Below are 25420 nucleotides of genomic sequence, written 5' to 3'. Positions count from 1 at the left end.
TATTTAATGTATATGACTTGAATTTTGAGATAAGTATAGACTTATGAGATCATCACCACAATTTATGATCCACAACTTGATGAAGGAGTTACAGATAATACATAGGGGTCTGTTTAAGTTATTGCTGCAGAAGCTTCCCATGTAGTAGATGCTCAAACAAGTCAAGTGATATCTTTAGCCTGCAGTGAGTGGCCTGATGACTATGGCCCAGAATTATGAATCTCCAGCATTCCACCCTGGGAGAGGTTAGAGCCTTGGTTCAGATGCTGTCTGAATGGAGAAGTCTGGAGGCAACTCGGCGTTCTCCTGCAGCAATGCCTGCTTCCGTGAACTTAAAACATTTTTTGCTTTCTTTTCACGTCTACAGTTTTCTGAATTTCTGAATGATTTCTGAATCTAATCATTATGTATTTTTACAGTTTCAGAAGTAAGATAATATGAGATAGAGTCTAGCATGGTGCTTGGCTCAGCTGGTGAAGATGAAGAGTGCATTTGTTATTTTGCTGTCTCTCTCTCCACCCCTTGCTTCTAGTATACTTTTTGTTGATCTGGTTTACACAGTTGTAATGATCTGTATAGGATTCTACTGCGCTGACATACTTAAGTTTACATTAATTATTCTCTTGGGGATCTGTTCACAGGTTCATCATTGTGATTGGAGTGATTCCAGAGTGGTGATGGGCTATGCTGAGCTAGCTAACCCCAGAGAACCATTGAGAGGCAGGGTAGAGTCATATTTAAGAGTATGGGCTCGGGACTTCCCTGGTGGTCCAGTGGCTGACTTTGGGTTCCCATTGCAAGGGGCACAGGTTTGATCCCTGGTCGGGGAACTAGATCCCACATGCTGCAATTAAGAATTCACTTGCCGCCACTAAAGATCCTGCATGCCTCAAGTAAGACCCAGTGCAGCCAAATAAATAAATTAAATTTTCGGTTATATTTCACACCCTCCTTACTCCAGTGTTTATGACTGGGTTGCAGGGATCATCAGATCCCTGGGAGGCAGATACAGGATGAAAGTAGGAGAGCTCTGTTGGAACACAGTGTCGAAGGGACACAGACTAGATGGGGATGTCACAGAAAGGCTGTCCCAGGGTGGGAGAGTCTGGTAAGGGGAGAAGAGAGGTGGTTTGGTGGTAGATTTGAGTTTTGAAATTCATGTGCAAAGATGATCTTTTTAACTTCACTCAAGAAATATTGGGTTTTGTGGCTTCCCCAAATATGGGCCTTTATGCTAACCTAAGACCTACTGAATAACGGTTTGTTTTCTAATTTGATTAGCTCTGAGCTGAGGTGCTGATTTCTCCTCCTCAATTTATAATCTAAAACTCTCCAGCTGAAAGGAACTGTCAGAGCCTGGAGAGACATAGCAGGGGGATTTTTGGCTGGGGAAAGGGACAGCTGTGGTTTGAATGTGTGCGTGCTAAGTCACTTCAGTCATGTCTGACTCTTTGCGACTCTATGGACTGTAGCCCGTCAGACTCCTCTGTCTGTGGAATTCTCCAGGTAAGAATACTGGAGTGGGTTGCCATGCCCTCCTCCAGGGGATCTTCTTGACCCATGGATCAAACCTGCATCTCTTGAGCCTCCTACATTGGCAGGTGAGTTCTTTACCATTAGTACCACTTGGGAGGTCCAGCTATGGTTTAAAGCCAATCAAATGTGGGTTTAATTCTTCTTTTTTTAAACATTTTATTTGTATTGGCGTATGAGGCCTGGCGTGCTGCGATTCATGGGGTCGCAAAGAGTCGGACACGACTGAGCGACTGATCTGATCTGATAGCTGCTTAACAATGTTGTGGTAGTTTCAAATGGACAGCAAAGGGACTCAAATGTATACATGTATCCATTCTCCCCCAAACTCCCCTCTCATCCAGGCTGCCACTAGATGTGGGTGTAGTTCTTAATTTTTCCTCATTATCTGTTTTACCTTGGGCAAGTGACTTAATCTCTTAGGTCCTCTGTTTCCTCCTCTATAGAGTGGAGGAATTAGTACTTCTACAATTGTACCAATTAAATGAAATAAAGGCACAAAATAAGTTTTCAATAAATGTTAACCACTCCTGTCATTATTTTTCTTGTCCATGGTCACTACAGTGTTTTGGAGGTTAGACTGTTAGTACTTCATCCATGCATACAATTCAAGTTCCTAGAATGAGACCCACGCTTCTGTGATAGGGGTGTGCATATGTGCTAAGTCGCTTTGATCGTGTCCGACTCTTTGTGACCCTATGGACTATAGGCTGCCAAGCTCCTCTGTCCATGGAATTCTCCAGGCAAGAATACTGAAATGCATTGCTATGCTCTCCTCCAGGGACTCTTTCTTATTTCAACCCATTCTGCATTGGTATATCTCAGCTGCTCTGACCCAGCAAGAGCTCACAGAAGAGCCCAAGGGGGAGTGAGGGGTCTCACCCCATACATTTGCTTTATCCACAAGAAAACTTTAAGTCCTGTCCCTGGGAAAAGAGGAAAGTAAAATACATTCACAGGATTTGAGAAGAAGGATGCGCCTACTTTGTTCAGTCCTCTATGTGCAGTGGTACATAGGTACAAAATACGTATCTATGGAAAGGCATCTTGAGATATGCCTCACCTTAAGATATCCAATATTTGAATATCTGCATTCATTCATAGACGATCCTCAAATACTCCCTCTGGGCATTCTGGAGGATATTAGAATACAGTCGAGACCATGAGTTCTTTGGGCACTTGGACCCCAACACTCTTGTGCCATTTAGACCTCTGCTCTGAAGGTCCTGGAAACTCAGGGGATCATCTGTGAAGTGTCTGCCTTTGTCCTTGTCTTCTGGGAGAATATGCATGGGAGGGCAACTTTCTCCTTTCCACCTTTCAAAATTGTGAGTGTGAGTGGCAGAGGTCTCCTGGGGACACCATAAATGAGACAGGGAGGCAGGGTGAGGAGGGGGAGTTAGGATATGACTCTGGACTTTCCTAGTAGAAATTCCTCCTCTGCAACTACCCACCCAGCTCAAGATCTCTGGTTATCATTCCTTCCCAGACCCAAGACTCCTTCTGTCCTTTTTGGCAGGAATAGCCAGGAAGCATGCCTGCAGGAACCACAACTCATGAATCAGCAGACAGACAATTAACTGGGGGAATGACTGAGCAGCTTCGGGATCGACCGCTTAGTTTGACCCATCCCCCTCTGCTGCCCACAGAGCTGGCCTGCTGCTTCACTCCTGACCCCTGGCCCTTTCTGAGTGGAGTGGTTATCGTGGCTGATGGAGCTGAGGTCATGAGTGGAAAAGCAAGTGGAAGCAGAGGAATGAGGCTGCCTGTCCTTCTTGGGAGTAAACTGCTGGTGTTTTTCAAATGGGAGACTCTGCAGCAAAGAATTGATAAAATCTGCCTTTCTCTCCATGCACAGTATCACCAGGAACACTCTTTTTTTTTTTTTTTTTTTTTAAAGTTAAGTTTATAGAAGTATAATTTATGTACAGTGAAGTGCGTTCTTTGTAGGTGTTCAGTTCTATGCGTTTGGACAAACACACAGTCAAGTGGGCTTTCCGAACGGCTCAGTGGTAAAGAATCTGCCTGTCAATGCCGGAGACTCAGGAGACCCTGGTTCGATCCCTGGGTCCAGAAGATCCCCTGGAGTAGGAAATGGCAACCCATTCCAGTATTCTTGGCTGGGAAGTCCCAGGGCAGAGGAGCCCGGCAGGTTACACTGCAGGTGTTGCAAAGAGTCTGACACGACTGAGTGACTGATGCGTGCCCCAGAGCAGTAGGGGAGGGTGGTGTCTCCTTCTAGGACTCCTACAGGTTGAGAACAGACCACACTCTCTCCTAGGAGTTTCCTGAGGACTGTGGGAATGGGCTGGACCGAGTTTCTTCTGGAGTTCCCCTTGAGCTTTGGGATTCCAAGAGGTTACCAGGTTTTGACGCTGAAGGTACTCGTTTGTATAGAGCCTGGCATGCTCTGGAGAACCTGCATTTAAATGAATGCAAATCTAGAGACTGAGGCAGAACAGAGGATATGTAAAAATAGCTTTATATATATATATATATATATATATATATATATATAGTTTTTTTTTTTTTTAGCTTATAAAAGTAATTCAACTTTTTGTGGGGGGAAAAAAAGTCAGTGGAATTCCCTGTCCATCCAGTGGTTAGGACTCAGGGCTTTCATGGTCCAGGTTTAATCCCTTGTCAGAGAACTAAGATCCTGCAAACCTCATTCCGTGACCAAAAAATAAATAAAAAAAAAGTCAAGCAGTGCAAATATAGAATAATGTAAAAAATATAAGTGCCTTGTAGTCTTGTCCTTAAAGATAACCACTTAAAAATTTTTTTTTGAATTATAGTTTTTTATTTTTTAAATTATGAAATTATGATAACATATTTACAGGAGACTTGGAAAATAGAACAAGGTTACATATAGTTCCACTGTATATTGCACTTATTTTTTAAGTAGATAAATTAAGATTTTTAGTTGGAATTTCATATCAAACTCTCAAAAATTAATAGAATGAATAAACAGAAGTAGACCTGAAAAGCACTATGAACCAATTCAACATAATTAAGATTTATACAGACAGAAAAAAACAAAATTCTGTAAAGCAATTATCCTTCAATTAAAAAATAAATAAATTTTAAAAATTAAAAAAAAGATTTATAAAATTTTCACACAACAGTGGGGTACAAATTCTAGTCAAGTTCCCATAGACCAGAAACCAGGAGACACTGAAACATATCCAGAGACATAAGATCAGGTACAAACATTTCAGGTCTAAAAGTATTGAAATCATGCATTCTTTTATTATTGTGGAATTATGTTAGAGATCAATATCGAGATATTTGAAGATAGCCAACATATTTTCAAGTGCAGTGTGACATTTACCAAGAGAGATCCTTGACTTAGCTATTGAAAGCTTCAATAAAGTTAGAAGACTAAAGAGACACAGAAGGTGATTGCAGAGAAGAAAGCATTTAAATGAGAAATTAATATCAAAGATACTTGAAACATCCCATGTATTTGGAAATTAAATGCCCACTTTTAAATGATGGGTGTAAGATAACCACTGTTGGCAGTTACTCCAGAATTCTTTCCTATGTATATGGAAATTTTATTTCCATAAATAAATTTTTAAGGAAATATTTTCCCATGTATATTTCCACTGTATATAATTATTTATCTTTATTGTTGTTTCTCAAGCAGAATCATTCACAGTTGCATCATTGTCACTTAATAATATTACCATGGGCATCTTTTTATATCAGTTTATGGCTTTCTATTACTGTTTATTCCAACAGCTGTCAGTCTAGCCCAAAGGCATATTATTATATGGATATATCTGAATTTTCTTAACCAAGTCCCTGTTGGTAGTCATTGGGATCACCCCCAATTATCTGCTACTACAGATAAAGCTGCAGGGGACATCCTTGTTCATTATTATGCACCTTTGTTCAAATGTCTCTAAGGCTGAATTTCTTAAACTAAAATTCCTGAGTCAAAGGACACGAATATTTTAAATTCAAATTTTTATAGCTTTTCCAAATTGTCCTCAAAATGGTGGGACCGATTTGCCTTCCTACCAAGACAGGCTGGCAGCAAGGGCTGGTGCCACCAGATATAGCAGATATGACCACAAGATATGAGCTGGAGGAAGAAAAGTAATGAAACTGAACAGTCAAAGGCCAAGTGAAGTGAAGTGAAAGTCATTCAGTCATGTCCGACTCTTTGTGTCCCCATGGACTATACAGTTCATGGAATCTTCCAGGCTAGAATACTGGAGTGGGTAGCCTTTCCCTTCTCTGGGGGATCTTCCCGACCCAGGGATCGAACCCACATCTCCTGCATTGCAGGCAGATTCTTTACCAGCTGAGCCACCAGAGAAGCTAAGGAGGTCACCAAAAGGGCACTGCTTGGCTGGGCCTCAAACAGAGCTTGGTACAGGCTTGCCTCTTTTCTATATTGAGTGAGTCAGATAGGAGGTGGGTCTTGTGCTGATAAAATTTTCCAGAACTTGAAATGCAGCATTTGAATGAAATGTTAGTTAGTTAGGACATTAGGAAGAAATAGACATGTGTATAAAATTAGAGGGATCTTGGGCCCTGGGATGCTAGGCTTCCTAGAGTATTAGCCTACTGATATTTTCTGCCTGGAAGATACACGTTCAGGGCTGGCTGCACTGTGAAAATCACTAATTTAGTCCTGTTTATTTTATGGAGAAGCAGAAAGGGAGGTCCTGAGAGGCAAAGTGACTTGCTCAAGATCATACAGCTAGCTTGGGGCCATTGGAGGAGTCTAGCCCTGAGGGCTCCTGTCTCCCGGCCAGTGATTCTTCACTGTATCCTGTAGAGACCAAGGGCCCTCTCTCATCTGCCCCTGAGGTGGGTGGGGAATGTGTGGGGACGGGCATTCCTAGTGCAGGAAGTGATTGGCATGAAGGTAAGGAGGAAGGAAACCAACATTTACTGAGCATCCACTAATTTTTTTTTCTATTTTAAAAATTGGAGTATAATTGCTTTACATTGTAGAGTTAGTTTCTGCTATATGACGAAGTGAATCAGCTATGTGTATACATATATTCCTTCCCTCTTGAGCCTCCCTCCCAACCCATCCCGTCCCTTTAGGTCATCATGGAGTGCTGAGCTGAGCTCCTTGTGCCATACAGTGGCTTCCCACTGGCTATCCAATTTACACATGGTAGTGTGGGTCGGGGAGATCCCCTGGAGATGGAAATGCCAACCCGCTCAAGTACTCTTGCCTGGAGAATCCCATGTACAGAGGAGCCTGGTGGGCTACAGTCCATGGGATCGCAAAAGAGATGGACACGACTTAACAACTGAACAACAACGACGGCTAAGTGTGTATATATCAGTGCTACTCTCAATTCATCCTCCCGCTTCCCTGCTGTGTCCACAAGTCTTTTCTCTATGTCTGTGCCTGAGCATCCACTATTGATGGTTCATGTTATCTCATTGAATTGTAATGACTCTTGAAGTAAATATTATGCCCGTATTTGGGAGTGTGGGGGGAAAGGAAGCAGTTGTTGAGGGTCACAGTGCTTGGCTGATGTGGTTGGGTTAGACCTGTTAAACACAAGGGAGCAATGATAAGTTCTTGAACAGGAATGTGACAGAGACTCAGCGTCACTGGACCTGAGAGCACCAGAGAGATTAGGGGATGTGCTTGAGGTCACACAGCCGGTGGAGTGGTTAAAGGTCTCCTGCCTGCTGTCTGCATGCTTCTCTCACCACATCCACTGTTACACAATAATAACCTTCATTGTTTTTGAAATTGGGGTTTAGTTGCTTTACAATGTTGTTTCTGCTGTACAGCAAAGTGAATCAGCTATACAAATACATGTATCTTCTCTTTGTCCCACACACACAAAAAATGCTCATTGTTTTCTCCTCCTGCCCTCAGGGTGTTAGTTTACTAGGGGTCGGGTGTTAATTTTAGATGGCAATTACATGGAAGACAGGACTCTGTCCTTTTTATGCGGTATTCAGCGCATGGCTACCTAATTACACCAGTTGGAGATGATAAGCAGACATGATCTGGCTTCACTTATAAGGACGGGGATTACTGGCTGAAGAAGGGTCAGTGAAAGGGCATGGCCAGTGGTCAACATGTTTGAACTTTGTCCAAAGGGATCCACTTGCTCATGGCAAAATCTTTCCTGTTTTTGGGTCTTGCCCCTCATACCATTGGATCAGCAAATCCTCAGAGTACATCTAGGGTCTAACCACACCATGAACACCACTACCATCCAAATCCAATCCCCTGCCCTCTAATGCCTGGATTACTATTTAAAATTTTTATTTATTTATTTAATTTTGGTTGTGCTGGGTCTTTGCTGCTGCAAGCAGGCTTTCTCTAGTTGCAGCCCTTGGGGGCTACTCTTTGTCGAGATGCATGGCCTTCTCACGGTGGTGGCTTCTCTTGTAGCGGAGCAAAGGCTCTAGGCACATGGGCTCAGTAGTTGTGGCAGTGGGCTTAGTCGTCCTGGGGTATGTGGGATCTTCCTGCATCAGGGATTGAACCTGTGTCCCCAGCATTGGCAGGTGGGTTCTTAACCACTGGAGCACGAGGTAAGTCCTGATGCCTGAATTATTGTAATGCTTCCTAACTGGTCTCTTTCTGGTCTTGCTCCCCTACTGTCTCCCCTCCTTTCAGTGGCCAGGATGATCTTTTTCTGCTCATCTCTGCTCACATTCCACCAGTGGCTTCCCACCACATGGAGAATGACTGCCACACTCCATACCGTGGCTACTGCTTCCCAGTATTATGGTTCCTGACTGCATTTCCAGCCACCTCTCCACCTAGCTCCTTTTCCCTCTCTCTTCCTACTGTTTCTTAAAGAGGCTGAGGTCCATCTAGCTGTTGCGGGTTTTTTCTGGAGTACTTGTCCTCTAGATCTTCCTATGATTCACTCCTTCATGATTTTGAAATATCACTCAGAGAGGCCTTTCTTGACTTTTGAAAAAGAATTATTTATCTATTTAGCTGCATCAGGTCGAGTTGCAGCACTCAGAATCCTCGTTGCATCATGCGGGACTTTTCCTTGTAGTGCCCTGGCTTAGTTTGTTCTGTAGCATGTAGGATCTTTATTTCCAGATCAAGAATTGAACCTGAGTCTCCTGCATTGCCAGGTGGATTCTTAACCACTGGACCATCAGGGAAGTCCCTTGACCACTTGACATCCTCCCCTCACTGATGCTTTATCCTGCTCTATTTTCTTTTTTAAGAATAAATTTATGTACTTTTAATTGAAGGATAATTGCTGTACAATATTGTGTCTGCCTTTGCCACACATCATCATGAGTCAGCCCTAGTCTATTTTCTTAATGCATTTGAGTACTTTTAGCTTGTGTGTGTTTTGGTTTTCTGTTGAGCATGTTTTATTTTCTAAGCTCCACAAGAGTAGGGCGGTTGTTTAGTTCATCAGCGTGTCTCCAGTGCTTAGCAGAGTGCTGGACACAGATAGGTACTCAATGAGTTTTTGTTGGGTAAATGAGTGGGTGAATAAATGGCAATGTCATTGATACATCTTAGTAGAAAAGTATATAAGTCAAGTGACCATTTTTCTGTTATCCATAGGTGGATTAACCATTGCAAAATGTTCAGTCTAGGCTGGCTTTTCTCAATCATGCAAAGTATTTCAGGTCAGTGTTCCTCAAAATCATGTCATATATGCTACGGAAATGCAAACCCATTTTACGTTAGCTTCTTAGGGCTGCTGTAACTGGGTGACTTAAAACAACAGAAGTTTATTCTCTAGAGGCTAGAAATCCGAAATCAGGATGTCAACAGGGCCATGCTCCCTCTGAGACACTGGGATGGACTCTTTCCTGGTATCTTCCTAGCTTTTGGTGGTAGCTGGCAATGCTTGGTGTTCCTCGTCTTCCAGCTATATCACTCCAACCTCTGCCTCTGTCTTCACAGGGTGGTATTCTCTCTATGTCTTCACCTGATGTTTTCTTCTTATAAGGACATCAGTCATATTGGATTAGTGTCCACCCTCATGAGCTCATTTTGATTACATATGCAAAGACCCTATTTCTAAATAAGGTCATAGGCGTAGGTCCTGGGAATTAGGACTTCAATATGTCTTTTGTGAGGATGCAATTCAACCTATAACACATTTTAATATTGGTTAAGACAAATTGTACACAAATACCTTCAGATGTTAAGTACCATATTTAATTGTCTCTGATACACTTTAAAAAAAAAATTGGAAACTCTCTGAAGTCAGGATGCTTTCTGTATGGTTGGGCTTCCCAGGTGGCTCAGTGGTAGCGAATCTGTCTGCCAGTGCAGGAGATGCCGGTTCGATGCCTGGGTCAGAAAGATCCCCTGGAGTAGGAAATGGCAACCCACTCTAGTACTCTTGCCTGGGAAATCCCAAGGACAGAGAAGCCTGGTGGGTTACAGTCCATGGGATAGCAAAGAGCTGGACTTGACTGATCCACTAAGCATGCACACACACACCTGTATGGCAATCTGGACTCCCTACTGCTTTGGGTGATGCTTACTGGAGCTTTCTGTTCAGAGCGCTGTGTTACCTTGAACTCCACCTTCCTGTCTTCTTCCCCTTCCTTGGCTCACTGAGCTGCTGTTACATGTAACGAAAGAACCAAAATAAAGTAAACTTTCTTAACAACGTGCTCCAGAGAAACCACTTGTTGCACGCACTGTGCAGTTAGGATATGTTTTGTTCTTGGATGACTCTCTCAGCCAGGTGGCTGCAATGAAAGGTCAGGCACCTCCTGAGTCACCCAGTGTCCCCGTGAACCTGTTTAGGAAATTACCAGTCAAAGGTCACTGGCAGGGCCGGAACGCTTCCCTGGCAGACAGTAGGAGAGACATCTGTAGTGTTTGCAGTGTGGATTGTCCTTTCTTCCCACTGAACACCTCTCCCTTTGACTGAGCCCTCTCAGAGGGCTCACGAGGGTGGCCTGTTCCTGAATGCTGACATCCTGTCTCATTGGACAACATATCCCCAAAATAGCCCTCATTGACGCATTAATAACTTCCACTGGTTCCAACTCCCTTCCTTGTTCCTCTTTTTTTCCCTCTATTTTTCCCACTCTTTGTCTCTCGTCTGGTTCTGTGAATTGATCTGATGCGTCAAACCACAGCCTTCTACTTCTACTTTCCTGGCAACATACTTGGCTCATCTCATCTATCTTTTCTAATTGGCATTCTTTTCTTGACCATCCCTTCTAGACTGGATTTTTGATCACCTGCCTTCTACTGCTTGGGACTCAGGATAAAAACATCAGCAACAAAAACAATAGCGTCAGATAGATAACCAACAAGAACCTGCTGCATAGCACAGGGAACTCTGCTCAGTGTTATGTGGCAGCCTGGATGGGAGGAGAGTTTGGGGGAGAATGGACACATGCATATGTATGACGGAATTCCTTTGCTATCCACCTGAAACTATCACAACATTATTAATCAGCTATACACCAACACAAAATAAACAAAGAAATGGCAACCATAGCAGCAACAGCCTCTATAGGGTGCTTCTGTTTTTGCCAGCTGCTGTGCTCAGAGTGTGACAGAGGTTGGTTCACTTATAACTACCCTGGGAGGAATGGGACCAACCTGACCTTGTTGCCTTGCTCTAGCTAAGCTGTCTGAAGAAATGGGTGGTGGGAGTTGTTAATTCATTTCAGGGACAAAATTCTAATGAAGGTCCCTCATTCTCCAGCAAGGGCTGAACCTGGCCCTCTGGCACTGAGTAAGAAAAGAGGCCTTATGAATGACTGGAAACAGGCCTAAACTCCTTCCACATGTTTGCAGGGGAGGGGTGGCCTCAAAGCAGCAGCTCACTGAATCAGCACAGTCAGGCGCAGGACTTCTGATGAGTCAGTTGCTTTCAGCCACTGCGTTCCAGGGAACCTGCCCTTGGTGGCAGGTCTTGGTGGGGGGCATTCTGGGGAGAAGGGGGAATCATTGCTCTCATGAAATCAACCTGTGATTCATTACACAGAGGATGGGTAAGGGGAACTGGGTAACCATGACTCCCCAGGCATGACTTCCTAAGGAACTACCCCTGGCAGCTCATCTCATTCTCTGGGGTCAGGGACCGCCCATTCACTGGGAGGGGCCTGCTATTGTTTATTCACATCTGGTAAGGCGTTCTTTTGTGGCAACAAGTCAAGGATTCATGGGAAATGCTAATTTGAGAATGAATGGAGGGCTAAATGGATAGACTGGGAAAAGTTTTCAAAAAATAATTTGACGGCGTGCACAACTCCCTTGGTTGGTCCTCTTCTCTCTTCTAACTTGTCCCTCATCTCCCTACTGGAAATCCGTGGTACTTATGTCCAGAATTACTCCCCTGGATGCTGGTTCTCATGAAAACTTCAAAAAGGGATGCCTAAAATAATGCAGGCTATGTTTTTCTCAGAACTCTTCCAATAAGGCAGTAGGGAGTTCACATCTGGCTGAGAAAAGAGCTAAGAGAAGGCCAGGCAGCCTTGGCAGGGAGAGGCCTCCTGGATGCATTGTGGGTTCTGAATACTCTGTCATTCTGACTCTGTCATTCTGACTCTGGCTGCTTTTCTCCCATTAGAGGCAGTACATGGCTGAGGGCTGTCCCGACTCAGAGATGGCCTTGATGCCTTAGGGCCAGACCTGGAACTACTGCTGTAATTTCCACCTTGCAGCCTTTGTATCACACACTTAGGCTGTAGTCAGTCAGAGGCTGGAGTCACAGAGGTTACTCATGAGCTTACAGTGGCATGTGATTTGCAGAATTTTCGAGTTGAGAAAGGCCTTTGAAGTTAGACAGACTCAGGGCTCTGAGGAAACGTGGGGCTTCCAGGAGGCGCTTCAAAGATGCCACATATAATCTAGTGTTTTTCAGAGAACAATGAAAATTTCAATTGTCCAAGGAACTGTATCAACCCATTTGTGAGTTTTGTATCGGAATTCTAGGCATAATTTGGAGAAATGAGCTCAGTTGCTTAAAAAACAAAACAAAACTGACCTAATCCAGAACTTTGCTATTTGCTCTGTTTGTATGTGGGTGCGCTCAGTCATGTCTGACTCTTTGTGACCCCATGGACTGTAGCCCGCCAGGCTCCTCTGTCCACGTGATTCTCCAAGCAAGGATACTGGAGTGGGTTGCCATTTCCTACTCCACGGGATCTACCTGACCCAGGGATGAAACCCACTTTTCCTATGTCTCCTGCATTGGCAGGTGGATTCTTTTACCAGTGAGACACCTACGAAGCTCCATTAAATGACTCATCCAAGACTATATTATTAGTGGGTGACTCAGAACCACAATGTACTGATTGTATGTGTACCTCTTCTGTTAGGTCACTCTGTCCTGAGCTGGATACTGTTGCAGTGTAATTTTTAGAGTTAAAAGTATGATTCTCGTGCAACTATAAAATGAAGTGAAAGTGAAAGCTGCTCAGTTGTATCCGATTCTTTGTGACCCCATGGATTGTAGCCCACCAGGTTCCTCTCTCCATGGAATTCTCCAGACAAGAATACTGGAGTGGATTACCCCTTCTCCAGGGGATCTTCCAGACCAGGGATAGAATCCAGTTCTCCCACATTGCAGGCAGATTTTTTTTACTATCTGAGCCACCAGGGAAGTCCAATAAAATGAACACCTGTCAAAGATTTCATTCAACTTAATGAGAGAACCAGTAAGATGTTGACTAGTTTAAAAGAGAATTCAAGAAAGGGAGTTACAGTCAGTCAGTCAATGGAATGCTGAAATCAGTTGCCCAATAGATTCAAGATTGGTTAATGTTCAACAAAGCAATAAACCTTAACCTCTGGTGGTTATCTTTGCTACTAGAAAGAAATCATTTGCATTGCTGTTGGGTAGGAATCATATACATCATTCTCTTCAAGAATTATATCCATTGTTATTCATTTGCTATAGGCCAACCTCTACTCTTATAGGACTATAAGATATCCTAATCAATAGAGGTCAAACAAAGATACACACCCCTGAAATTATATAACCCCTTAGCATGGTGAGGCCACTGGTCAACCCCTTGCATTACCTTGAAAATTCACCCAGTACTCCCTTTGCCTAGTTCCACATTTTGGATAGTTTCTTTTAACAATATCGTGTATATGTGTGTACGTGTATACATGCACATTTTCTGTCCCCCCGCCCCCCCAGATGTTGAAAGGGAGTTCAGTCATAGTATTATAAAGTGACCTGAGATACCCAGCTCTGTAAGAAGTTCAAGGGACACTGGGGAAACATCCCAATGATGAGGATGATTTCCCCTCAAATATATTTGCTGGTCTTACCAGCTAAGGACAAGGGACCAATTCAGAAAATTGGATAAAGGAATTGTCAGGATAATTAAGTCATATCAGGAAGGGGTCTGGGCTTCCCAGATGGCCTAGTGGTAAAGAACCCACCTGCCAATGCAGGAGACATAAGAGATTTGGGTTTGATCCCTGGGTCAGGAATCAGGAGGGCATGGCAACCCACTCCAGTATTCTCGCCTGGAGAATCCCATGGACATAGGAGCCTGGAGGGCTACAGTCCATGGGGTCACACAGAGTCAGACATGACTGAAGTGATTTAGCACGCACGCACAGGAAGGAAGTCTCCCTCATTCTATTCTTTGCATAATTGTTCCTTGGGATCTGCAGGGGATTTTTTCCAGGCTCCCTTGACCACCAAAATCTGAGGATGCTTAAATCCCTTATAAAAATAGTTTAGTGTTGGCGTATAACACACATACTCTTGTATTCTATAAATCATCCTACGTTCCTTACAGTGTGAATGCTATGTAAATAATTGTAAATCCAATGTAGATAAATAGTTGCTGCCACATGGCAAATTCAAGTTTTGCTTGTTGGCACTTTCTGGAATTTTTTTTTTCTGTATATATTTTGACCCTTGGTTGTTTAAATCTGAGGATGTGGAACCCATGGATGTGGAGGGTTGACTGTACTGGAAAAGGCCTTGCTGGGAGCCCTGGAGGAAGAGAAGGTTTACCTGACTGAGGCCAGGAAGGCTAAGCTGTGGGGAACACGGAGGATGGTGAATGTCTGTGGTTTACTTCCTGGCTGGACTTCTTATGGAATGCTTTTCATCCCTCTGGTTGTCTCTATTCCTCCCTCAACTTTTTCTGCAGCCTTTGACAGTTTGAAGACTGTTCACAGTCTTCAATTGAACTGAGGTAATTTGAAACCAGTTCTCAGAATTCTGATATAATCAGACTTGAGGGGTCTTTACCCTTCCATGTTATTGAAATTCAGTAGCGATTTATTGCGGAGAAGGCAATGGCACCCCACTCCAGTACTCTTGCCTGGAAAATCCCATGGATGGAGAAGCCTGGTGAGCTGCAGTCCGTGGGGTCGCTAAGAGTCGGACACGACTGAGTGACTTCACTTTCACTTTTCACTTTCATGCATTGGAGAAGGAAATGGCAACCCACTCCAGTATTCTTGCCTGGAGAATCCCAGGGATGGGGGAGCCTGGTGGGCTGCCGTCTCTGGGGTCGCACAGAGGTGGACATGACTGAAGCGACTTAGTTGCAGTAGCAGCAGCGGCAGCGATTTATTGAGCATCTACGGCTTTCTAGACACTGCAGATGTAGTGACAAAAAGTCAAGGTCTCTATGATTAAAATCAGAGATTTCTTCAAAAAAGGAATGTTAGGTTCTCTTCTGGTGTTCCAGAAAGTTTCGATCCATCTCTTGTACTTTCTATGTCAATAGTCCTGAGCAAGGAGATTTAACCTTAACAGTGTCATTTTGAATGACATTTTGTAGTGTACACAATGCTTCTCCTTTACTTCAGTGAATTCCTTGTGCAATTCCTGTGAGATAGATATTATCAGCTTCGTGGAGGTTCACCAGGTTGACTGAGGTCATGACATGTCTAGTTAGCAAAGCATTCAGAATTCAAATACAGGCTTTCTAATTCCAAAATTCCATGTTCTTCCAGCTTATATCAGTCAACTTTTTCTAGTATTTCTTTAGTTCTCCCTAAAGCATTCTATGCTTGCATCCCAAGATATATGTATTGGGAAGCTTGAGAAGATTTCAGAAGATTTGCTTTCCCCTCATGGTCCAGTTGGACACTGCTGTGGCTGTCACCCCCAACCCCCATATGTAGGCTGTGTGTTAATATTAGTTCATCCAGGCTCTGAATTCCCTGTGTAGTGGCTATGAATAAATCATTAAAGTAATTACCATGGCTCTGGACCTCAGATTTGTATTTGTACAATACAGGTGTTAAATCAGGTGTTTAACAGTTAAACTGTTAAATCAGTTTCTTTATTAAATCTAATTTTGTGTGTGTGTGTGTGTGTGTTTTAATATTTATTTATTTGGCTGCATCCAGTCTTAGCTGTGGCACCATGAGGTCTTTCGTTGTGGTGTGCTGGCTTCCCTCTAGTTGTGGTATGCAGGCTCTAGAGGGCTTGGGCTCAGTAGTTGTGGTGTGTGGACTTAGTTGCCCTGTGGCATGTGAGATCTTAGTTCCCTTACCAGGGATCAAACCCATTACCCCCTGCATTGGAAGGCAGATTCTTAACCACTGAACCACCAGGGAAGTCCCAATGAAAGCCTTTCCATCAGTTATGATCTGACACTTGCTCCATCACTTGCCATCACCGTAGCCTCATCAGTTAAGAGCAGTGATGAGTTTCTTTTGACTCCTCATTCTCCTTCTTTTTCCCCAAACTATGTTGGGTAAGTGTCTATGGGCTGGTGAAGGTGTATTTGTGTGCATCAGAGAGCTGTAAACTTGGGCATTTGGGAAAGGTGGGCAAGGCTAAGGCAGGCCAGTTACTGTGTCAAGCGAAATTGGATGCTAAAACCTCTGTCTTTCTGTTGCAGGGCCCAACATCTGTGCCACACGAGGTGTGAGCTCCTGCCAGCAATGTCTGGCTGTGAGTCCCACATGTGCCTGGTGCTCAGATGAGGTAAGGAGCAGATATCTGACTTTATTTCTTTCTAGACTTAGCTGCCTTTGTGTAGAAACAGACCCTTGGGGCTATCTCCTCCTTCCTAAGTATACGAGCCCTTGTCCCTTCTGAGCAACACTAGGGAGAAGCCTTCCCATGGATGGATGTTGAAGGGAGCTGTCATGCGCTATCGCTGGGAATGCCGTCCAGTGTCTTGCATGGCCCTGGCCTTAGGCAAGTAGGCTGGACCTCTTGGCCTCCCCTGTGGCCATTTTATCACTTTGCTTGTTTTTGTTGGCGTGTAACACCCCTGGGAGGCTGGGCCCCAGGTCACAAAAAGGGAGGCACAAGGGGGTTATAGGTACAGAGTGGATGCTGGCTTATGAACATTCCAGAATTTTTAAAAGGCAAATGACAGACGGATCTTGCGCTTGCATGTGGGGTTGTTTAGTCAGGGCCTTTTCTCTCCCTTTCCTGTCTGACAATTGGGCCCCGTGGCTTTACTGTCTCCTCTCTCTTTCTCTCCTTCCTTCCTTCTCTTGGGAAGGTGTTCATGAGAGAAGGAGCTGGGCCAATTTGGTGAGGCCGGGAGGGTGACAGGAAAGGGTTAGCTGTGTCTAGGCAGTGGATTTGTTGTGTCTGGGGCCCTGGGGAATGAGTGTGTTTGAGGGGATGGCTGTGTTTGTGGCTAGGATGGGAATTTGGAGCTGGCAAGGCTGGGCGTGTGTGTGGCTGGAGAGGGTCCAGTGATTACAGAGTGTGAGGCTGAGTCATGGGCCTCATCCCCGGCAGGTGGTTACCTGAACTCCTGGCCTGGGTGGGTGTCAGCCGCCTGAGGTGCCCTCTGTCAGGACAGCCTGTCCCCGCGCTCTGTGGCTCTGTGAAGTGCTCTGAACTGAGCCCTGGTTCTCTTTGTCCGGCTCCTCTCCCCCATCTGCTGAGTTTCCTAAAAAGGCAACCTCCCTGGCAGGCTGGTGAGGGGAGGGGGAGCGGGAGCTGCGAGGCGGTGTTTATCAACGAGAGGGAGGCCAGGATGGCCGAGGCCAGCCCAACGCAATGCCTTGGCCTCTGTGCAGTTCAGCACGAGAACGGCTTCCAGAGGCAGCTGCCCAACATCTGGGCCACACTGACTTCTTTTAGCAAATGAAACGTTCCCTGAGGCCAGGAGTTGGGGGTGGGACGTTGAGTGAGTCCTTCCCCTCCACCCCCGAGGGTTCTCCACCCCTCTGGGCTGAACTGGCCCCTCAAGTGTGATGTGGCCTCTCCCTTCTCATTGGCCATATCCTCCTTCCCTTGATCATCATCATATTATTAAGCTTCTTTTACAAGGAAATTGGAATTATGCGGCTGAATCCTCGAAGAAGGGAGAGCCGGATGGGAAGGGTGCTGAATTGGAGGGCGTCTAGCTGGCTGGAGCAGAAGAGTAGTCAGGGGAGAAGCCCTAGGGTCCTCAAAGGATGCTCCTCCCTCTGCCTTCCCCCCTTTGCAACCCAAAGCAAGACAAAAGGGAGAAACTGTGGTTCAGAGGAATCTGGGGGAAAAGAAAACCATTCTTGGAATGTCTGTCACCTCTCTTGATTGGCATAGGGACAAACCAGGTAATAGATATGCTGAGCCCCCACCGGACAAAGCCCTTAGGTCATGTGATTCAGATTTTAGAGAAAAATGTAGAATATTTAATGGTGGCCATGGTGAACTTTGTCCAATCTGAGGTGGGAGGAAGAAAGAAAGAGGGGAAGAAAGGTAGAGGATAGGATCAAAGCTTAATGCAGGACAAGCCTAGGGATGGGGGTGTGGAATCAAAGAGAAGAGAGGTGTGTGTGTGTGAGTGCGTGCGTGCCCAGTCATGTCTGATTCTTTGTGATCCTATGGACTGTAGCCCGCCAGGCTTCTCTGTCCATGGGATTTTCCAGGCAAGGATACCGGAGTGGGTTGCCATTTCTTATTCCAGGTGATCTTCCTGACCCAGGGATCGAACCTGTGTCTCTTGTGTCTCCTGCATTGGCAGGTGGATTCTTTACCACTGTTCCTCTTGGGGTGTATTTCTGGGACCAAAGAATCTGATGAGAGGAGGTAGATGGTCCAAAAAGATATTTTCTGGGAGGATGGAATTTAAACAGGAAAGTGTTTGTTTGTTTGTTTTGAGTGACAAAGTCAGATTTATTGCTCCGGATTGAATCAATGGAGACATGGCCTAGGGAGAGGAAGGTGGAGACAGGAAGTTGGTGAAACACCCTTTTGGCCTTCATCAGCATCCTGGGAAAGCTGGGGGTGGGGTGTGGTATGGAGGCCAAGGGCTTAGTGAATGACTACAACTATCTCTCGAGGAGGGAGGCGGGGAGGCGGGATAGCAGAGGAGGCCAGCATGGGGCAACGTTTGTCAACCAGGGAGAATGGAATCCCGGCCTGTAACTTGAACATGACTGCCATCTTTATTTTTTTCCCTGAGGGCTTCCCCTGCACTGACCAAGTGTAACTGCTGAAAGTGTCTTGGCTGTTGATTTTAAAACCAAAATGAACCATCTGGGCCATTTTGCCTGTGATTTGTTGAATAATCGACCCTGTAAAACCTTCGGCTTCTGCTTCTCCTACCTTGGCTGTTACAGGCAGGGTTGGCAGTGCCTGCAAAAACAACTGGTTGGGCTGAGCTTTCCCTGGTCCTGCCGGACAGCAGCTCTGGGTGTGGATAGCAAGCACTTGGCTGGATCTTAGGAAAACATAGCCAACGTGGATGAGTGCAGACTTTTCGGTCCATCTGCATAGGGTGTGTTCTTGGCGGGGCTGGATGCTGATATGGGTTGGGGTGGTGTGCTGTCTCTGGACTGTGAATCTAGCAGAGAAGTTGGCCTCACACTGAGATTCAGCTTGTGGTCTTGGCCTCGGTGGCATCACGTAGGGAATTAGAACGTTCCAAACTTGCCTGCTGGTAAGAATCACCTTGGGTGCTTGTTAAATATAAGGATGTCCAGGGTGGACCCTGAACCTGTTGCATTAGAATGGATTGTTATTGAATATCAATAACAATAAACTAAAATGCTTTCCTCTTCTGCTCCTTCTTTCTGTTCTCTCCACAGTTCTCTCTGTATGTTCAATTTCTTGTCCTCATCAGATGTCAATCAAGAGAACAATTCATTATTGTTAGTTATTGTTAATTTATTTGGAGGCATTTGTTAGCTCTCTCAGAGAAGGCAATGGCACCCCACTCCAGTACTCTTGCCTGGAAAATCCCATGGACGGAGGAGCCTGGTAGGTTGCAGTCCATGAGGTCGCTAAGAGTTGGACACGACTGAGTGACTTCACTTTGACTTTTCACTTTCATGGATTGGAGAAGGAAATGGCAACCCACTCAGTATTCTTGCCTGGAGACTCCCAGGGACGGGGGAGCCTGGTGGGCTGCCGTCTATGGGGCTGCACAGAGTCGGAGATGACTGAAGCGACTTAGCAACAGCAGCAGCAGTTAGTTCTCTGGGAGAGGGGAAAGTCACATGATATATTGCTCCTTGCCCTCCAAGAAAAAAGTATGCAGTAATAGTAGTAGTGGGGATTTTCCTGGTGGTCTAGTGGCTAAGATAACACGCTCCCAATGCAGGGGCCCGGGTTTGATCCTTGGTCAGGAAACTAGATCCCACATGCTGCAACTGTAGATCTCACATCACGCAAAGAAGTTTGGAGATCCCATTGGCTGCAACTCTGACCCCGCACAGCCAAATCAATAAATATTAAAAAAAATAGTAGTTAAAATGGCAACAGTAGAAAAGAGTTACCTATTTGAATTTATTGTTTCTGTGTGTTAAGTTGCTTTAGTTGTACCCAACTCTGTGGACTGATGCCGAAGCTGAAGCTCCAACATTTTGGCCACCTGATGGGAAGAACTGATTTATTGGAAAAGACCCTGATGCTGGGAAAGATTGAAGTCAGGGAGAGAAGGGGACAACAGAGGATGACATGGTTAGATGGTATCACCGACTCGATGGACGTGAGTTTGAGCAAGCTCCGGGAGTTGGTGATGGACAGGGAAGCCAGATGTGCTGCAGTCCATGGGGTCACAAAGAGTCACACATGACTGAGTGACTGCGCTGAACTGAACTGTGCAAACCTATGGACTGTAGCCTGCTAGGCTCTTCAGTCCAAGGGATTCTCCAGGCAAGAATACTGAAGTTGGTTGCCATGCCCTCCTCTAGGGGATCTTGCTGACCCATGGATTGAACCCGAGTCTCTTCCATCTCCTGCATTGGCAGACAGGTTCTTTACCACTAGCACCACCTGGAAAGCCCTTGTTTATATCCGATCAAAAGGACTTGAGTATATAGTACTTACATTGAGATTTTTACATCTTGAAAGTGTTTCCTGTTCACAGTTTTATTTTATCCCCTGACCAGCCCTGTGAAATAAGTAGAATAATGACAGCTATTCGCACTGTGCTTCCCCAGTTTCTAAAATGGGATTAATGGAGAATGGGACTAACAGCATGTGTCATTCTCCCAGGAGAGGGTGGGAATTCAGCTCATACAGAACGTGGGCTGGAGCCTCCCACCTCTGGGCTCCAGCCCTTTCCCTGGGTCTGGGTTATTTTTGCCCTTTTTGTGTAACATCTGGTTTCACTAGGCACTGGAACTTGACCACTTCTCTCCGCCTCCTTCCAGCTTTCTCTCTGAGTCACCTGCACACATTCCTTCTACCTGCTCAGCCTGGGTTATTAGGACAGGGAATGGAGCCCAAGTGTGTTGAGGTCACTGCCTTGGTATGCTTCTGGGACAGCAAGCTCTCAGGGAGAGGGTGGCCAAGGAGCAGCCCTGTTAGGTTCCTGACCTCTGCTGTCAGCGACCACGGAGGGAGGGGAGGAGACAGTTTTTGTTTCTTAGTGTTTAGATTTCTAAGGAAATTCATAACAAACCAAAAGCACTGTCAGCAAGGCTTAGTACTTCAAACTTTCCTCTACTAAACACTGCCTTGTTACAAAATGGGGGTCAGGAAAGCCCCTCCAAAACATTCTCTCCCTTTACCATGCAGCTTGAAGATACCCGACAGCCTTGCTGTTCTCATCGTTTCCTGGGCTCTCCCTTCCCCCTCTCTCTTTCAGCATCTGTCTTACTCCTGGAAAGGATCAGCAACAGGGCATCTTGGTCCATCCAGTCATTGCCTTTTTTGGAAGGTTTTCTGCCTGAGGCTTTGTGGGCAGCTGGAATCAGAGGTACAGTAGGGAGTTTTGTGAGCAAGAAAGAGACTGCTTCCTGAGAGAGAAGGGTTGGGAGAGACAGGCAGGAGCAGGAAGAATTAGAACACAAAAACGCTAAATGCTCATGAGTTCTCCTCTCTGCCGTTCTGTCCCTGGCTGAGCTAGGGGAGTGGGGCAGGGCTTTCATCTCTCTGAGACTTGGAGGAGCTGTGATGTCCTGTTAGGATCTTTTGAACCAGGAAGGTTAAGTCTCGTGCGCTGTTTCCCATTGCTGATGCTGTTTCTCTTACCCGTGAAACTGAGTAAGAAGGAAGCTCTTTCCGTGTTTTGCCTGGGCTAGGTTGGTGCTTGTGCCATTTGTCTTAGTCTGTTCAGGCTGCTGTAACAAAAATGCCATAGCCACAGTGGCTTAACAATGAACATTTATTTCTGACTATTTTGGAGGCTAGAAAGTCTAAGATTGAGGTATCAGCAAATTCAGCATCTCCTCACTATGTCCTCAAATGGCAAAAGGGGTCAGGGAACTCTTTTTTTTTTTTCCCTTCAATTTTTGGCCTTACCTCTCAGCATGTGAGATCTTAGTTTCCTGAACAGGGATCAAACCTGCATCCCCCTGCTTTGGAAGGTGGAGTCTTAACCACTGGACTGCCTGGGAAGTCCTCCAGGGAGCACTCTGGGGCCTCTTTTATAAGGGCACAATACCTTTCATGAGGGCTCGCCCTCATGATCTATCATCTCCCAAGCCCCCACCTCCTAATACCATCATGTTGGTGGTAAGGGTTTAGTGTATGAATTCTGGGGGGATGCAGAAATTCAGTCTGTAGGACTGTTGGTATTATTCATGGTCCCTTCCATGCGGGGAAGCCCTTCTGCCTATTAGAGGAAGGCTGGGCAGGAGAGTTCAGTTCAGTTCAGTTGCTCAGTCATGTTCGACTCTTTGTGACCCCATGAACCGCAGCACACCAGGCCTCCCTGTCCATCACCAACTCCCAGAGTTTACCCAAACTCATGTCCATTGAGTTGATGATGCAATCCGACCATCTCATCCTCTGTCGTCCCCTTGTCCTCCTGCCCCCAATCCCTCCCAGCATCAGGGTCTTTTCAAATGAGTCAGCTCTCTGCATCAGGTGGCCAAAGTCTTGGAGTTTCAGCTTCAACATCAGTCCTTCCAATGAATACCCAGGACTGATCTCCTTTAGGATGGACTGGTTGGATCTCCTTGCAGTCCAAGGGACTCTCAAGAGTCTTCTCCAACATCACAGTTCAGAAGCATCAATTCTTCAGCACTCAGCTTTCTTTATAGTCCAATTCTCACATCCATACATGACTACTGGAAAAACCACAGCCTTGACTAGATGGACCTTTGTGGACAAAGTAATGTCTCTGCTTTTGAATATGCTATCTAGGTTGGTCATAACTTTCCTTCCAAGGAGTAAGCATCTTTTAATCTCATGGCTACAGTCACCATCTGCAGTGATTTTGGAGCCCCCTCAAAATAAAGTCAGCCACTGTTTCCACTGTTTCCCCTGTTTCCCCGTCTATTTGCCATGAAGTGATGGGACCAGATGCCATGATCTTAGTTTTCTGAATGTTGAGCTTTAAGCCAACTTTTTCACTCTCCTCTTTCACTTTCATCAAGAGGCATTTAAATTCTTCTTCACTTTCTGCCATAAGGGTGGTGTCATCTGCATATCTGAGGTTATTGATATTTCTCCCTGAAATCTTGATTCCAGTTTGTGCTTCCTCCAGCCCAGCGTTTCTCATGATGTACTCTGCATATAAGTTAAATAAGCAGGGTGACAATATACAGCCTTGACGTACTCCTTTTCCTATTTGGAACCAGTCTGTTGTTCCATGTCCAGTTCTGACTGTAGCTTCCTGACCTGCATATAGGTTTCTCAAGAGGCAGGTCAGGTGGTCTGGTATTCCCATCTCTTTCAGAATTTTCCAGTTTGTTGTGATCCACGCAGTCAAAGGCTTTGGCATAATCAATAAAGCAGAAATAGATGTTTTTCTGGAACTCTCTTGCTTTTTTGATGACCCAGCGGATGTTGGCAATTTGATCTCTGGTTCCTCTGCCTTTTATAAAACCAGCTTGAACATCTGGAAGTTCAAGGTTCACGTGTTACTGAAGCCTGGCTTGGAGAATTTTGAGCATTACTTTACTAGCATGTGAGATGAGTGTAATTGTGCAGTAGTTTGAGCATTCTTTGGCATTGCCTTTCTTTGGGATTGGAATGAAAACTGACCTTTCCCAGTCCTGTGGCCACTGCTGAGTTTTCCAAATTTGCTGGCATATTGAGTGCAGCACTTTCACAGCATCCTCTTTCAGGATTTGAAATAGCTCAACTGGAATTCCATCACCTCCACTAGCTTTGTTTGTAGTGATGCTTCCTAAGGCCCACTTGACTTCACATTCCAGGATGTCTGGCTCTAGGTGAGTGATCACACCATCGTGAATATCTGTGTTGTGAAGATCTTTTTTGTACAGTTATTCTGTGTATTCTTGCCACCTCTTCTTAATATCTTCTGCTTCTGTTAGGTCCCTACCATCTCTGCCCTTTATTGAGCTCATCTTTGCATGAAATGTTCCCTTGGTATCTCTAATTATCTGGAAGAGATCTCTAGTCTTTCTCATTCTATTGTTTTCCTCTATTTCTTTGCATTGATCGCTGCGGAAGGCTTTCTTATCTCTCCTTGCTATTCTTTGGAACTCTGCATTCAAATGGGTATATCTTTCCTTTTCTCTTTTGCTTTTCACTTCTCTTCTTTTCACAGCTATTTGTAAGGCCTCCTCAGGCAGGAGAGGGAGAAGGACTTCAAGCATCAGGAGAGGTTTTAGGCTACAGATTCAGGATTTTCTGAATATGGATGGCTCCTTGTGGTTCAGTCTCTCTCCTGGAAACATGGCTTCCAGTCCCCTGAGGGGCCGGGAAGACAGGATGTTACCTATCCATCCCACACCTCCCGTATCCCCATCTAGCATTCTGTTCCCTAATTGCAGCATTCTCAAGTGTGGCTCTTCCCAGGACACTCTCTTCCACAGTCCTGATTCTCTGCCTTGATTCCCACTCTGCATGGAATGTAATACAACTTACCATTTTATCAGGTTAATCACAGTCAGGCCATCTAATCAGCATCTCACTTCTGCCCCTTCTGAGCTCTGCAACTCTGGGAAAATTACCTATTTTCTCCAACCTTTGATTTCTTACTTGTTAAGATTGGGTTCCTCATTTGTGAAACCTCCAAGCCTCAGGTTTGTAATTTGTGAAAAAGCAATAGTTCCAGCATTTAGAACTGTAATCAGAAGGACTGCAATATTCCACGTACAGTGCTTCTTCTAGTGCCTGACATGCAGTGTGTATGTGTGCTAGTCATTTAATCATGTCCGACTCTTTGCGACCCCATGGACTGTAGCCTGGCTGTCCATGGGATTCTCCAGGCAAGAATCCTGGAGTGGGTCGCCATTTCCTTCTCCAGGGGATCTTCCTGTTCCAGGGATCGAACCCAGGTCTCCCGCACTGCTGGCAGATTCTTTACTGTCTGCGCCACCAGGAAAGTTATAGGTCAAAGAGTTTGTGTTGTGTGGTTGTCACTTTAAAATGCACAGTGAAGACCGTCGAGAAGCAAGGCCACTGTTTCTTCTGCAGGGACCACGGTCTGGCTCAGAGGATGTCCCTCCACTCATGAGTGTGCACCCAGCCCTGGACAGCCTCGGGACAAGGGCCTCAGCCCTAGAGGTGGAGGCTGAGGGTGAGCTTGGTGGTGTCTTGGTTCCGTGTGAAAGAGATCAGATTTCACTCATTTTAAGAGGTTAATGACACGCAGTATGTACTCCGTAAATGTTAACAAG

General features: G+C 45.2%; 1 protein-coding gene across 2 annotated transcripts in view; it reads left to right on the top strand.

The window, feature by feature from the left end:
• Nucleotides 1–25420, top strand: part of ITGB3 (integrin subunit beta 3) — a 61403-nt gene that overhangs the window by 1768 nt on the left and 34215 nt on the right. Inside the window, exon 2 of one of the 2 annotated variants that reach the window (XM_055575597.1) lies at nt 16324–16409. In XM_055575597.1, coding sequence (XP_055431572.1) covers nt 16324–16409 — 86 coding nt within the window. Of the gene's footprint in view, nt 1–16323; nt 16410–23915; nt 24005–25420 lie in introns of those variants that run through there. The other variant, XM_055575598.1, reaches the window with a different exon arrangement.

This window comes from Bubalus kerabau, chromosome 4, assembly GCF_029407905.1.
Source record: "Bubalus kerabau isolate K-KA32 ecotype Philippines breed swamp buffalo chromosome 4, PCC_UOA_SB_1v2, whole genome shotgun sequence".
Classification (NCBI taxonomy): Eukaryota; Metazoa; Chordata; class Mammalia; order Artiodactyla; family Bovidae; genus Bubalus; species Bubalus kerabau.
This window is presented reverse-complemented; position numbering and strand designations above follow the sequence as displayed.